The sequence below is a fragment of the Crocodylus porosus genome, unplaced genomic scaffold (assembly GCF_001723895.1).
Source record: "Crocodylus porosus isolate Cpor-Errol unplaced genomic scaffold, CroPor_comp1, whole genome shotgun sequence".
Taxonomy (NCBI): Eukaryota; Metazoa; Chordata; order Crocodylia; family Crocodylidae; genus Crocodylus; species Crocodylus porosus.
The window spans coordinates 72333713-72347364 of record NW_017728909.1 but is presented as its reverse complement, the minus strand read 5'-3'; the positions used below and the strand labels follow the sequence as shown (position 1 = coordinate 72347364).

Below are 13652 nucleotides of genomic sequence, written 5' to 3'. Positions count from 1 at the left end.
TATGCTAAGTTAAAACTTTATTTTTAGTCTGCATTGTAGGTGCTTTTCAAAAATGCAATGGAGAAATAGGCTTGCTTTTAAAATGCGTGCGTCCTTCACTAAAATGATTCTGTTCACAAATTAAATTATAGTTTGGATACTAGAAATCAGCTTTAACCCGTTAGACAAACACAGAAAATACTAAAATACTGCAACTATATGAAGCTCTTGCTGTGAGTTATCCCAAAGATACTTTTTAAAAAACTGTAAACATTTTGTTTGGTTTGGATTTAAAAAAAGTTAAATACCATTTCTCTTGGAATTGCCAATCTATCAAACAACAACAATAACAACAACAAAAAGTCAAACGTTAAAGAGTATGTAGATATACATGATTATTTTAAAATATTTTAGCAACTAAACCAATTTATCTAGTCACGGGCCAGTTGGATTCTTTAGGATATTTCAGTTCTTCGTATCATATCTTCCTTAGCTGATTCACTAGTCACTCTGCTTGTTATGGAGTAAGAATCTTCTATAACCTAGATTTTAAATATCTATCTCTTCCTTATGGTTTAGGTTTAGCAAGTCCCCAAACCTCTCTCTCTCTTGATATATCTATCTCTGTCCTAATATTATTAAAGCTTTAGTCTGTTTGTCTGTCTGTCTGTCTGTAATGCTTTATTCGCACTCTGATTGGTTGTCTGAAACAACCAATCAGAATATTCCAAGAGCATTCTGGACAGGAGGCAGCAGGGGCACACCACCATGAAAGCAGGGTCGGAGCAGTTGGAGTGGCAGGGGGTGAGGCCTGCAGGCAGTGGAGACACAGGGTACTAGCCAAGGGGACAGAGGGCCGCTAGGTTCCCCCCCAGCCCTGTTCCTGGAACATGGCAGCAGTGTGGGGTGGTGGGTGGTAGTGCTCTGTCCCCGCCCACCCTCCCCCATCATTCCTGGTGGGCAATTGGCTAGTCTATCTATAATGTTTAAGTCTCCTCCTCAGTGACCCTCTCCTCTCTCTAGCTATTTTTAGACAGAAATCCCCCTGCATTATCTGAGAACAAATAGCACTTAACTGTGGGAAACCAGGAAAGCTGTATACTGTCTCTCCTTGAAAAAACAGTTTGGCATTTGGGGAATGATCGTTCCTTTTTTCTCGTATAACAGGAATGACAATGGGAAGTACCTATGCTACCTTTACTTCTAGTGATCTTAGACACTTTAGCAAGTGAACTGTCCTCTCATGAAAACTTGTATAATGGCAATAAGAGTGCTAAAGTGGCAATAAGAAATTTGAACAATTAGTGAAGGATGGTCTAAAATATTCATATCATCACAGTAAGGGAGGGAAGAATAAACTGCTTGTAAGATTTCCTCACTGTGCTTCCCTGCAAAAGATCCAGCACAGGGAATTCATTAAACCAAGAGAAGGAAGCCATAGGCAGCAGTGGCTGGGCAATAATTGTTTTTTTCAACCACGGGATCTCTAAGCAAATACAGAATTTATGCACCTAACCCCACTCCCTACACAAAAATAGATTTAGATTTCTCATTGCTGTATTGGCTTTCCCAAAATTCCTTTTCACTGTGACCCTCTCTGAGGGAGGAGTGTCACTTCTCATCTTGTTTAAAAAAAGAGATTCCATCTCAAAGATGTCTGTCTTTTAAATTTGTTATATTCCGTGACTGTTTGTTCAGCAACATCTAGGTTGTTTCTGAAGCAGTGATTGCATGATTGCTTAACCAAGTCTGACATCTTTCTTTTGATTCTTATCATGGACTACTCCGTCTTGAGATTTATTTCTTTTCCAGCTTCCCAAATATATATAGAAAGAAACACCTGATTCTGCAAGGTGGTGAGCAATAAGATAGACCAGTGCCTGGGACTGACCCTTACCATCAAAAAAACAAAGATGCTTCACCAGCCTACTCCATGACAATCAACTCCCCACGCAAAGACCCTCAGTGATGGACAGGAGCTGGAGAACATTGAATACTTTGCATACCTCGGCAGCCATCTGTCAAAGAAGACTGACATTGACGAGGAAATCCAGTACAGGATCTGATGTGCCAGCTCTGCCTTCAGAAGACTGATTCATCATGTATTCAATTATCACGTCAGGTCTCAAACAAAGCTCCTACTGTATACAACTGTGGTAATCCCAACTCTTCTCTACAGCTGTGAAGTTTGGGTGGCCTAAAGGGACCACCTGAAATGCCTGGAACATTATTACCAGTACTACACCCTGAAGATCCTTGGCATGAAGTGGGAGGATCAACGCACAAATGCGAGTGCCCTCACAGATGTTTATACCATCAGTAGGGAAGCATCAAGTATTTAATATCAGTTGCACTGGATAGGGCATCATGTGTGCATGCCTGATGTATGTATACCAAAATAACTGCTATATTCCCACCTCAACCAAGGACAAAGGAGATGCAGAGGCCAGAGGAAATGCTTCAAGAACACCCTCAAGGCAAACACTAACTTCACAAATTGGTAAAGTAGCCTGGGACAGGGCTACATGGTGACGCCTTATAAGAGAAGGCATATCTTTGAAGAAAATTGTTGCCCTGGAGGCAGAAAAAGGACAGAACGAAGGAGAGGAAATGAGACTGATAAATTTGTTGTCCGACCCTCCCTTTACCCACCACCTGTGGCATTTGCCAGAGAATCTGTGGGTCGAGGATTGGCCTTCTTAGCCATCAACGAACTCATCTACAACCCTTTATTTGACCCGTGTGAGTGATCATCCTCAACTGTGTAGGATTGCTGCTGCTGCCAAAGAGCACTTCTCATGATCAGCCCCAAATTTCTCAAAGAGAATTGAGAAAGATTTCAACAACTGAACATTCAGTAAAACTAACTGAATCTAAAACAGCAACTAGAGAGCCATAAATAAAAGCAATTAAATTCGTATCAAAGCAACCTCAAAAAAGAGAATAAATTTCATACTCCACAAATGGCACACGTAAGGGGAATAAAAAATATAAAGAATAAGATTCTCTAGAAAAGGGCAAACTACATGCAGATGCTCATCAAATATACCTATGATATTATACCACAATCTGAGGCCAACTGGTATTGCTATATACCTGAAGAGACTATAATATATAGTTACAAGCCACAGACTTATACAGTTGTGCATTTTATAGGATGATGCAATTTCATGACAATATTTTCCAAATCCAGCTATTTTTTTAAACTGAATTTCAGGGTAACATAACTTAAACATCTTCAAATGTATCCACATTTACTATGTTATTTGAAGATAAACTGTATAGGAAGATAAAAAAAAAAAAGAAAGAAAACATATTGGTCAACTTGCTGCAGTCAGTGATTGTACTAGTACTTTTTCCCAAAGATCCAAGTTCAAATAAGATCACAGGTGCATGGGAAGCAGTGCTTGGGGGTGGGGAGTGGAGCAGCAGGGAAGACTCCCAAGGCTCTACCCAGACTGGGGTCTGGAGAACAGGTGGGAAGCAGTCTCCTCCGCTCTGCTGATGATCTCCAGGAGCACAGCAGAGTGAGCAGGGAGGCAAAGTCTCCAGCTGCTTACAAAGCAGGTAGGGGAAGAGTCAGGGAGCAGAGAGCAGCTGCTTCTCTTTTCTGTTCTAGGCCTCATGCAGTGGAATAAAGCAAGCAGCGAAGTCCCTTGACTGCTTTTCTCTTCGGGGACTCTGGACTGAGAAACAGGCAGGGCGAAGCTCACTCTCAGGCAGGGGAAGGACCAGATGCCCTCCTATGCCTTCTCCAGAACAGGTTCATCCTGGTTTCTGGAAGGTGTGGGAGTCTTTCCTTGTGGTACCAAGGAGGAGTTAAGCCATAGGAAAGCGTGCAGAAATTCATTCTCTTTGCAGAAACTGTAATGGTGCGAATTTTATCAGTTTGTAGCCAAGTTATTTTTTTCCACAAATTGGCCTTTTTTCATCCGAGAGAAAAAGTGGGAATGTCTGTACACTTAAAGCTTGCATAAAACATGCCCAGAATATTGCAGTTACACCCAGCCTACATTTTTCTAAACAACAGAAATAGCCAGAAAAAGAAAAATAATGTATTTGGAAAAACTCAAGTCACAAAACAATGAACATATTAACATTTCACTGTGAAATGTGTGCATCTCATAGTACTCAATAATGATACAAAACATACTATATAAAAACATTCTATACACATATGGTCTGCTTCTGTCTGAATGGGATGTTTCTTGTTACAGATAAGAATGTTGAAGAATTTTCTCTTTGTTTATCACTTGTACTAACTTTTTGCATACTAATGAGCACCAGTGGTTACAGATGCCTGCTGTAGACGGATTCAAAGTAGAATTAAAGCATGAAAATGGTTATCATCTTAATGTACAGCGGTGTCTCCTTGTTGACAAAATATATGAGCCTACCAGCCCAGGTGTGGTACAAAGATTTTACAGAAACTGTGCAACTTTCTTAAATAAAATATTTTCATACTATTTTAATTGAAAATACACACATAAATGACAGAAACTATTTGGTGAATAGGGCAACCTATAATTACTGCTCCTAGATACCAAAGATGCTATATCAATTGAATGACTAAATTTAAATTCAATTAACTCATCAGTCATTAATTTTTTAAAATATGCATGAGTCACTGAATCACAAAAAAGCCAATTAATTGAAAATGCACTGTAATGAGGAAAAGCAATAATCTTATTCCTCCATTAAACAAATGGAAGTGGCATTTTTTTTTATAGTTTTTGATGTCTTGATTGGCTATATGGAAACTCACAAGAGACTTACTCAGCTCATTTCACCAAGGCTACTATTAACAAAGCTCTTTGCATGGTTTGCAACATATAGAGTTAAGGTCAGTCAGAACACAAAAAATAAAGAAAATGAAAAGGTAACATATTTTCACACAAACATAGGTTATAAAAATGAAAACAACATTACCTGGAACAAGTTCCATAACTATATAAATAGGCTGCCTTTGAGTGCAAACTCCTATAAGCTTCACAATATTGGGATGATCATACTGCTTGAGTATTCTGGATATGGTGCAAAAAAGGTAGATTAATGTTACTATGCAAACTGATTAAAATAAATTAAAATATAAACAGTTAAAATCTTAACATTGTTTTCAAATAGCCAGTGCCACTGCAATATCATTCAAAATAAGATGCCTTTCAATATATCAAATGACCCCTTTGCAGAACTGTAGCCATATGACACTGTTGAGAAAATTAAAAACTAGTGCATAGTTCAACTAATTTTCAAGTCAAGTACAATGGCTATACATTTTCATAGTAATCCCACCATTTGCCCATATCACAGAACTATATAATTTGGTGTGACAATGCAGTCATAGCTCAAGAGGCTAAACAGCACATCAGAAGTGAGGATCCAGGCAAAAAGCTTTCAGAGCAAATGCCTCTGTCTGCATTTTGCTTCTGTGCAGATCAAGTCCAAATCCAGCTTCTCAGACACTATATGCATTAAAGAATATTAAATCAGCAGGAGAAAAAAATCTATTCTAAACTAAACTTGCATCTTGTATAAAAGATTATGATGAGTCTGAGTAATATGCACCATGATTTATAAATGAAAACAAGAGTTGGAGTGAACTGTAGAGGGACATTATAGTTGTAGAAAGTTGCAGCCTTGATGTTCGTTAACTTGAACTGCCTCTTGTAAAAGAAAAAGGAAACCTGTAGGGTGCTTGAATATAATTTCAGTAAAGAACAACGCATTTCATTGTCCTTTCAATGTAAAACCATTTTTTGAGTTGGAGGTTGCTTAGTAAGTGAAGTTACTCCCTGGTAGTCAACTAAGCTACTAACATGAAATCATGGCTGTATTTAGGGATTTATATAGGTGTAATGTTCTACAAAAGATTTATATATAAAGTTAATGTTTCCTTATTCATCTTCAAAATCTATTATTTATCTAACCAAGAAACTATGTCCAACTCTAAAAAACAAGGCGATAATTTTTCCCCCCAATATTTTGGTACATTCCCTTAGCTGAAGAACTAAAAGGACAAGTACTATTATATATATGTATCAGTTGCTTCTTAGGCTTTCCATCACCATTTTGCAATTGTTGCCTGACATGGCACAAGAGAACCCTTCTAGAGAGGATGTGTTCCTTCCCAACAAATGATCAGTTCATGGGGTCTAACTTCCACACAAGTTTGGTGAGGTTTGTACTGGTTCAGGTATGTCAGTCAGGAGTATGAAAACATGTTATTCCTGACTGGGATAAGCATAACTTCTCCAGAGGCTTTTTATTAACACAGCTATGTCAGACAACTGTGTCAGCAGAAGTTCATAATGTAGACTGCTGTGTGGCCAAGAATGTGCTTTTACTGGTATCGCTTGTTTTGCTTGTAGGCAATGGTTTCCCTTTCACCAGTGCTAAATCCAGCTCTGCCCACAGAGCTTCATTCAAAGTAGGAAACCTTTTCCAGTACAGTATATCAAAAATCCTAAAATGGTAGATTGCTCCGAATATATGGACACAATTTCAATACTACTGTTTAGCCATCAGGGATTGATCTAACTTATTTGTTTGAGCCTGTGATAAAATCACCCACTCAGACAAAATACTGGGATGACTAAGAGTATTAGGCCCCTAACACAAATGCATGGTAGGAGGCATGATTTTGGGATCAGATCACAATTAGACTCTTTCTACTTGCTAATACAGAGGGAGCCTGAAATAAGCTGAAAGCAGGGTGCCAACTGGTCCAGGGCCAGGAATGAAGATCAGCTGACTGGTTAATTGTGGCAAAAATATAATGTGTAGAGGAAGCCTTAGGTGCACTGTTTTTTGTGATTAGTTCAGCTACCATGTATAGTACAGATAGCTTTAAAATCCAAGTAATAATCAAACCTGAAAAAAATACGTGTCATGCAATCACATATGGTAATTCTGTTCACAAGAACTCACCTGGCTTCTGATAAAAATTTTATTTTCAGTTCCTGAGGAAGATCTTCTTTGCAAGTTTTTACAGCAATAGGAGTTTTATCTTTTAATGTTCCCTTATACACTTCACCAAAATTACCCTGAAAATACAAATATACATTCTTTGCTCAGAACAGATGACATGGCTTACAAGGAAAGCACAAGACCTACAAGGAAACGTTAGAAGAACTGGAGAAGAGAGGTGGGGAGGGGAGAAGATATTCACTAAAAGTCTTCAAATATAACAACGCTGTTATAAACAGAATGGTGATCAATTATTGTCTATACCTGCAGTGGAAAGGGCAAAATAAGAGTCTTAAATTGCAACAAGGGAGATTTAACTTGGCTATCAGAAATAATTTTCTAAGTTTGAGGGTGATTAAATACTGAAACAGACAACTTTGTGGAATCTCCATCAGTGGAAGTTTTAAGATCAGGGTAAAGAAATACTTAGCTGGGATGCAGTGGCATAACAAGGACAGGGAATGCCCAATAGGGGCAACTTCCCCAGGTACTAACATTGGGGTGGGGAGGGTTAAAGAAAGTGGTTGCTGTTGGCAGCTGCACCTTCATGTTCATGACTGTGAATAGGAAATTGCAGTTTCCACTTTGCCCTGGGTGCTCGGCTGCATCCCTACGCTACTGCTGGGATGGTTTAGACAGGACATTATTCTGAAGAGCCTTTACAAGTAAAGAACTAATCATTCAGAAGAAACAGATAATTAATGTCAGAAAGTATTAACTGGATCAATTTAAAGATGCTCTAATTAAAGAAGAAACGCTTTGCTCTAATGCACTATTTAGTGCAAAGTCTGCTTATAGTTTATTATAACTTAAATAGAGAATATGACAAAGAAATTTGACTTTAACTTTCCTGAAAACATTGTCTAACTGTACTAATTAGGTTTTTCTTTAAATACACTGTTATTCTTCCAAAAACTAAGAGACACATTGAAAACAATGTTTCCCTCTGTTCTCTTCACTAACCCATTCCCATAAATAAGAAAATTGTGGTCAGGTGCATAATTTTTGGATAACTGATAGTACTTTTTAAATGACAGTTGACACAGGCAATGGTACTATTTATGACATGAACAATGTGTACCCCCGGAAGCTGGGGGGGGCAGGGGAGGGGGACATGGCGACTGCCCACAGGTGGCAGCAGCAGTGGCAGTGTGCAGGTAGTGAGCAGGGAGCTCCTGTAGGCAGCCACGGCAGTGTCGGCAGCGAGGGGGCGGCGGCGAGCGCCAACTGGAGATCAGCAATGCCGCCAGCAGTGTTGGTGAAGTGGGGGGGGGCGAGCAGCAACCACCCGCAGACGCTGCCACAGTGTCAATGACGCTTCTCCCAGGGGGTGCACTACCAATCTCATGCTTCTTCAGGGGGTCCACCAACAATCTCAGGGGGTGCATGTGTACCCCCTGTGTGTCGCCAATGATTTATGATATAATCAACTCTTGGTATGGATACTTGTAATCTGCTTTGTTACATATTCTCTCTCTGTCTTGATACACATATACACAATTATGAATAAAATTAGAGTGAAAAGAGAGTGCAAAGTTTATCTATGCAAGGTTTTCACAGATTTTCAGAATGTTATACTTTATACAAGGAGGAGGGTCTGAGGCCACATTTTACCAAAAACTGGTTTTAAAAGCAATTCTTTCTATATATAGATTCCAAGCAAGAACTTTGCAGTAATAATACATTTTTTTAATTAGTCTTTATAGCAGGATAACATGAAACAATTAGGCAGGGGAGTAGAATGAATTCAACTTAAAAATAACTGAAGCATGGCAAAACTGTCAGTTACTTACGCAATGGCAAAGATCAAGATACAGAAATCAATTATGACAAAAATGAAAGGAGCAGCAAATCAAGAAAAGCTTGGCAGGCTCAAGCATGTTGTTCTAATTTCTGCTCTTTTACTACTTCACCTTAAGAAGCTATAAAAATATTGTACCAATGCAAAGCACAGAAAGGAGAGCAAAATTGGAGATCATATTTCTGTTTCAAGCTTCTCTTTTCTGTAAAAGTACATATGGCTAAATTTAAAAATTCTCTCTGGTACCTTCCCACGGATCTCTCTCTAGGTCTGTCTATCTGGAAGTATAGGTAAATTCATTAAACAGCTGGAATCTCCAGGAAGTGCTTTCTGTTTTTCAGAAAGGGCAATGTTTCTTAAATCAGTATTAGCATGTATATCCGAATAGGGCTACACATACTACTGGAAGAAGCAGAAAAGACAGGAGAGGTAGAAAAGGTAAAGAACAAGAGATACAACTTACAGAAGTATGACAGCAATATTATTACAGTTACCAAGTGCTTCTATTTTAAAAGTATGTTTACAGGCAGATAGTGAACAATGGATAAGTAAAAAATACAGGAGTATATAAATAAAATTTCGTAACAAACACCAATTATATGCGTATATAATATTTATATAATATTTACCCTTTTGAAACACTGCACTGTGAGAGAGAGGATTTCATATTGATAACATCATGTACATAAATATATACAGAAAAAGTCTGGTTCACAGTTGAGAATGATCTTTCCTTTTTCCCCTAGATTTTCCATCCACATCTATCTCAGGTCTCCTCTATGTGTTAGTCTAAATTAGATTAATATAAGTATTTTAAAAACTTGTTTGCTAACATATCCAATGTATTTAAAAACTTTCTAAAATACTAATTAAGGGAAGGCAAGTAAATTTAACACTTACTATTTGGTTGAGGAAAAGCAAGGTTCATTAAACAAAGGACACTTCTTACCATAGTCTAGACAAGCTTGCTCTTGGGGCTGACCATAAAACCCTTTGAAGTCAATTGGCAGACAAGGTTCTTTGGGCATCGATGCCTACATAGCCAGATGGGTCGCAAACTGGCTAGAGGGCCAGACCCAGGATGTGATGGTGGATGGGTAATTTTAAACCTTGAGGGATGTGGGCAGTGGGGTTCCCCAGGGCTCGGTCCCCGGCCCACACTATTTGACATCTTCATCAGCAACTTGGACGAGAAGGTGAAAAGCACCTTGTTCAAGTTCACGGATGACACTAAGTTGTGGGGAGAAGTGGGCATGTTAGAAGGGAGGGACAGGCTACAACTAGATCTGGACAGGTTACAATGGTGGGCAGATGAGAATAGGATGGGTTTCAATACTGACAAGTGCAAGGCACTACACCGGGGGAGGAAGAATCAGCAGCATACCTACAGGTTGGGGAACACCCTTCTCATCAGCACAGAGGCAGAAAAGGATCTTTGAGTCATTATTGATTCCAAGATGAACATGGGATGCCAGTGTGAACATGCAGTCAGTAAAGCTAACCACACCTTGTCATGCATCCACAGATGCATCACAATCAGGTCCAAAGAGGTGCTCCTCCCCCTCTGTGCAACATTGGTCAGGCCGCAGTTGGAGTACTGCATCCAGTTCTGGGTGCCGCACTTCAGGAGGGATGTGGACAGCATAGAGAGGGTCCAGAGGAGGGCCACTCACATGATCTACGGTCAGCAGGGCAGTCCCTATGAGGAGAGGCTAAGGGACCTGAACCTGTTCAGTCTCCACAAGAGAAGGCTGAGAGGGGATCTGATGGCCGTCTATAAAACTTACAAGGAGGACCAGCGGGGAATGAGAGAGACCCTGTTCCCTCGAGCACTACCAGGAGTAACTAGGAATAATGGCCATAAGTTGACCCAGAGTAGGTTCAGGCTGGACATCAGGAAGCACTACTTAACAGTCAGGGCAATTGGGATTTGGAACCAACTTCCAAGGGAAGTGGTGCTCCCTCCTACACTGGGAGTCTTCAAAAGAAGGCTGGATAATCACCTTGCCAGGGCTGTTTGATCCCAGTGTTCTTTCCTGCCCATGGCAGGTGGTCAGACTTGATGATCTGTTCAGGTCCCTTCCGACCCTACCAACTATGAAACAGCACCACAATTATGTCAGCAAGCAAGAGGGCAGAGAGACTAGGTTTTCACCAAAGTTTTAGTACAAACCCTCACTACAATCTATGCAGGAAGGCTTCTAAGCCAGTCTGGCAGTCCTTTCAGCAACAGCTAGTTTACACAGGTAGGGATATCAGTCAAACGTAAGTTCCATTTTAACTTGGGCTGCAACCCTGTTTCCTTTGCTGTAAGGATTCACAAAATCTCTCTAAATGTTGACTGACTTTCAATGCTATTCCCTTAATTCCTCTAAAGTCCTTCCATAATTAGAAAGCCATGACAAAGAACTTGGGATCCATCCTCAGATATATATATGTAGGCAAGTGGAGAAAAAAGCAAGAACGTAATGGAAATGGCATTACCGTGGAAATGCTCAGCTTTGGCTAGGCTAATTTAGGTGCTCAGACCCAGGTAGCAATCACCTAGATTAGCAGTCAGCAATTTTTTTAAGGCTGTCAGCGGAAATGAACCTGTTTAGGTCAGAGGCATGTGGGTGGGAGCTACGACTCAGACACTGCTGCTGCTTTTCCATGTGATGGCATGGGGGGGAAGTCCCCATAGGTGGCACTTTTCCCTAATGGGACAAATGAAAGCAATGGCTGCTAAAGTCCTATGTCACGAAATGTACCATGAGATGTAGGTTACTGACCTCTGCCCTAGATTAACTGGAAGTGAAGTCATAAATTATGAGCTAAGCATGCTGGTTCTATACTGCTCACTAACATCAAGGAAAAGAATGAATGTTGATCTCATCACCTTAGAGCTACTGGTACACCCTATATATGAGCCACTCCAGCCCATAGCTGAAAAGGTTGGTGACTGCTAATTTATGTGTGCGTATGTGCATGTATGTATGTATATAGATTAGATATCTATAGATATACGTAGAAAGCCTTTATACTGGAGAAAATATGAGAGGGGAAAATAAATCAAGGAAAAATCAGAGTACAGTAGACCCCCATTTTATGTGTATTCGACTTACCCGAGTCTCACATTTATGCGAATTAATATTAACAACCTAGCAGAAAAATACACCCCAAGTTACGCATCATTTGTATATATAAGTGAATGCCTCGAGAGAGGCGCAGACTGAGACAAATGGAGTTACGTGCAGTTTGGGTTCCCAAGCAGGATTCTGGAAGCTTGCTCAGTTTCAGTGTCACTGTTGTGGTAGCAGCATATGTTTACAATATGTTTTTGTACCACAATAAATAAAGTATTGGTTGAAAAAGGTTTTATTTTGGTACCTTTGGTGTAATAAATGTGAGGTCTAAGGAACGCAACCCCTGACTTCTCTATTACTTCCTATGGGAAAATTCACCTTGAGTCGCATGAATTCAACATACGCGAGGTTTCTCAGGAACGCAATATATGCATAAGTTGGGGCTCTACTGTAGATCACTTTAATTAAAGTGTTTTAAATAAGGCATTAAAGAATTTAAATCATGATTTATTTTAAAACAAGAAAAAAAAAGTTAATAAATATTTCATTTTTTGCACTTCTGTACTTTGTAGTTATTGTTACTATTACGAGTAAATTTAGTTTTACCTTTTATTCTCCTGTAGAAAAGAAATGTTAGCTCCATAGCCAGCATCATTTGCTGCTATTTTTGGTTAGCCAGGAGGTTACACTACATACAATGTTACACTTATTTAGGCAGTTACAGAGCTTCAAAAATATATACATTTATTCAGATTTTTCTTTTTTTATATTTTTAAGTTAACATTGGTGAATAAGGCAATGAAACTCCCAAACCTCATTACCAGAAGTAAACTTCCTATGCCCCAAAACATACTGAATGGATCCAGGCCATGCTGGGACAAGAAATGTATAACCTGCCAACACTTCCAAAATTACTATACCCCACAACAAAACCATCAACATTCTTGGATCTTACACCTGCACCCCCAGAAATGTAATACATCTCATCCAATGCACCGAATGCCCGGATGAAAAATACAAAGGAGAAACCAAACAACAAATGTGCACCAGAATGAATGCACACCAGAATTCTATCAAAAACAAGAATACACAGTTACTGTGGGGGCACATTTCTCACAAGAAAACCACTCTCTCTAATCTCTCAGTTCTAATCCTCAACGGGAATTTACGAAATTAAGGAGGCGATACTCAGGGCCCAAGGGGTGACCATCCCAACAAAAAGCAAGGCGGGCTGGAGTGCCCAAAAGCCCCCCTGGCTCACCAAGGGTGCATGGGAATGCCTGATTGCCAAAAAGGTGGCGTACAACCAGTGGAAGGGGGGTGCTATCTCCAAAGAGGAGTATACCTCCTCTGCTCGGGCCTGTACAGGGCCTGTCAGGAGAGCTAAGGCGGACATAGAGCTAGGACTTGCATCCAAAATCAAAGATAATAAAAAGTCCTTTTTCAAATATACAGGGAGGATGAAGAAGGCACCGGGAAATGTAGGGCCCCTGCAAGATCGTCTGAGCAATCTGGTGGTTGCACCAGAGGAGAAAGCAGACCTCTTTAACCAATTCTTTACCTCTGTTTTCTTGTGCAGGGACTGGGACTTCCCCACTGTGATGGAAGATGGACTCGAGGGGAGTGCCTCCAGACCTCAGGTTGGGGAGAACCGGCTTAGAGAACTTCTGGAGGGGCTGGACGTGTTCAAATCAGCAGGTCCAGATGCTCTCCACCCCAGGGGGTTGAGGGACCTAGCAGGAGTTATTACAGGGCCTTTGGCATTGCTTTATGAGCTCTCATGGTGCTCGGGCCAGGTGCCAGATGATTGGAAGATAGCCAACGTGGTCCCCATCTTTAAA

The 13652-nt window shown here is 40.2% G+C and overlaps 1 protein-coding gene across 1 annotated transcript in view; it reads right to left on the bottom strand.

Moving 5' to 3' along the window:
- The window catches only part of FER (FER tyrosine kinase), a 357078-nt gene that overhangs the window by 124316 nt on the left and 219110 nt on the right, over window positions 1–13652 (bottom strand). The window contains exons 15-16 of the mRNA XM_019532458.1: window positions 6907–7022; window positions 4909–5003 (exon numbers count right to left, since the gene is read on the bottom strand). Coding sequence (XP_019388003.1) covers window positions 4909–5003; window positions 6907–7022 — 211 coding nt within the window. The remainder of the gene's footprint in view (window positions 1–4908; window positions 5004–6906; window positions 7023–13652) is intronic.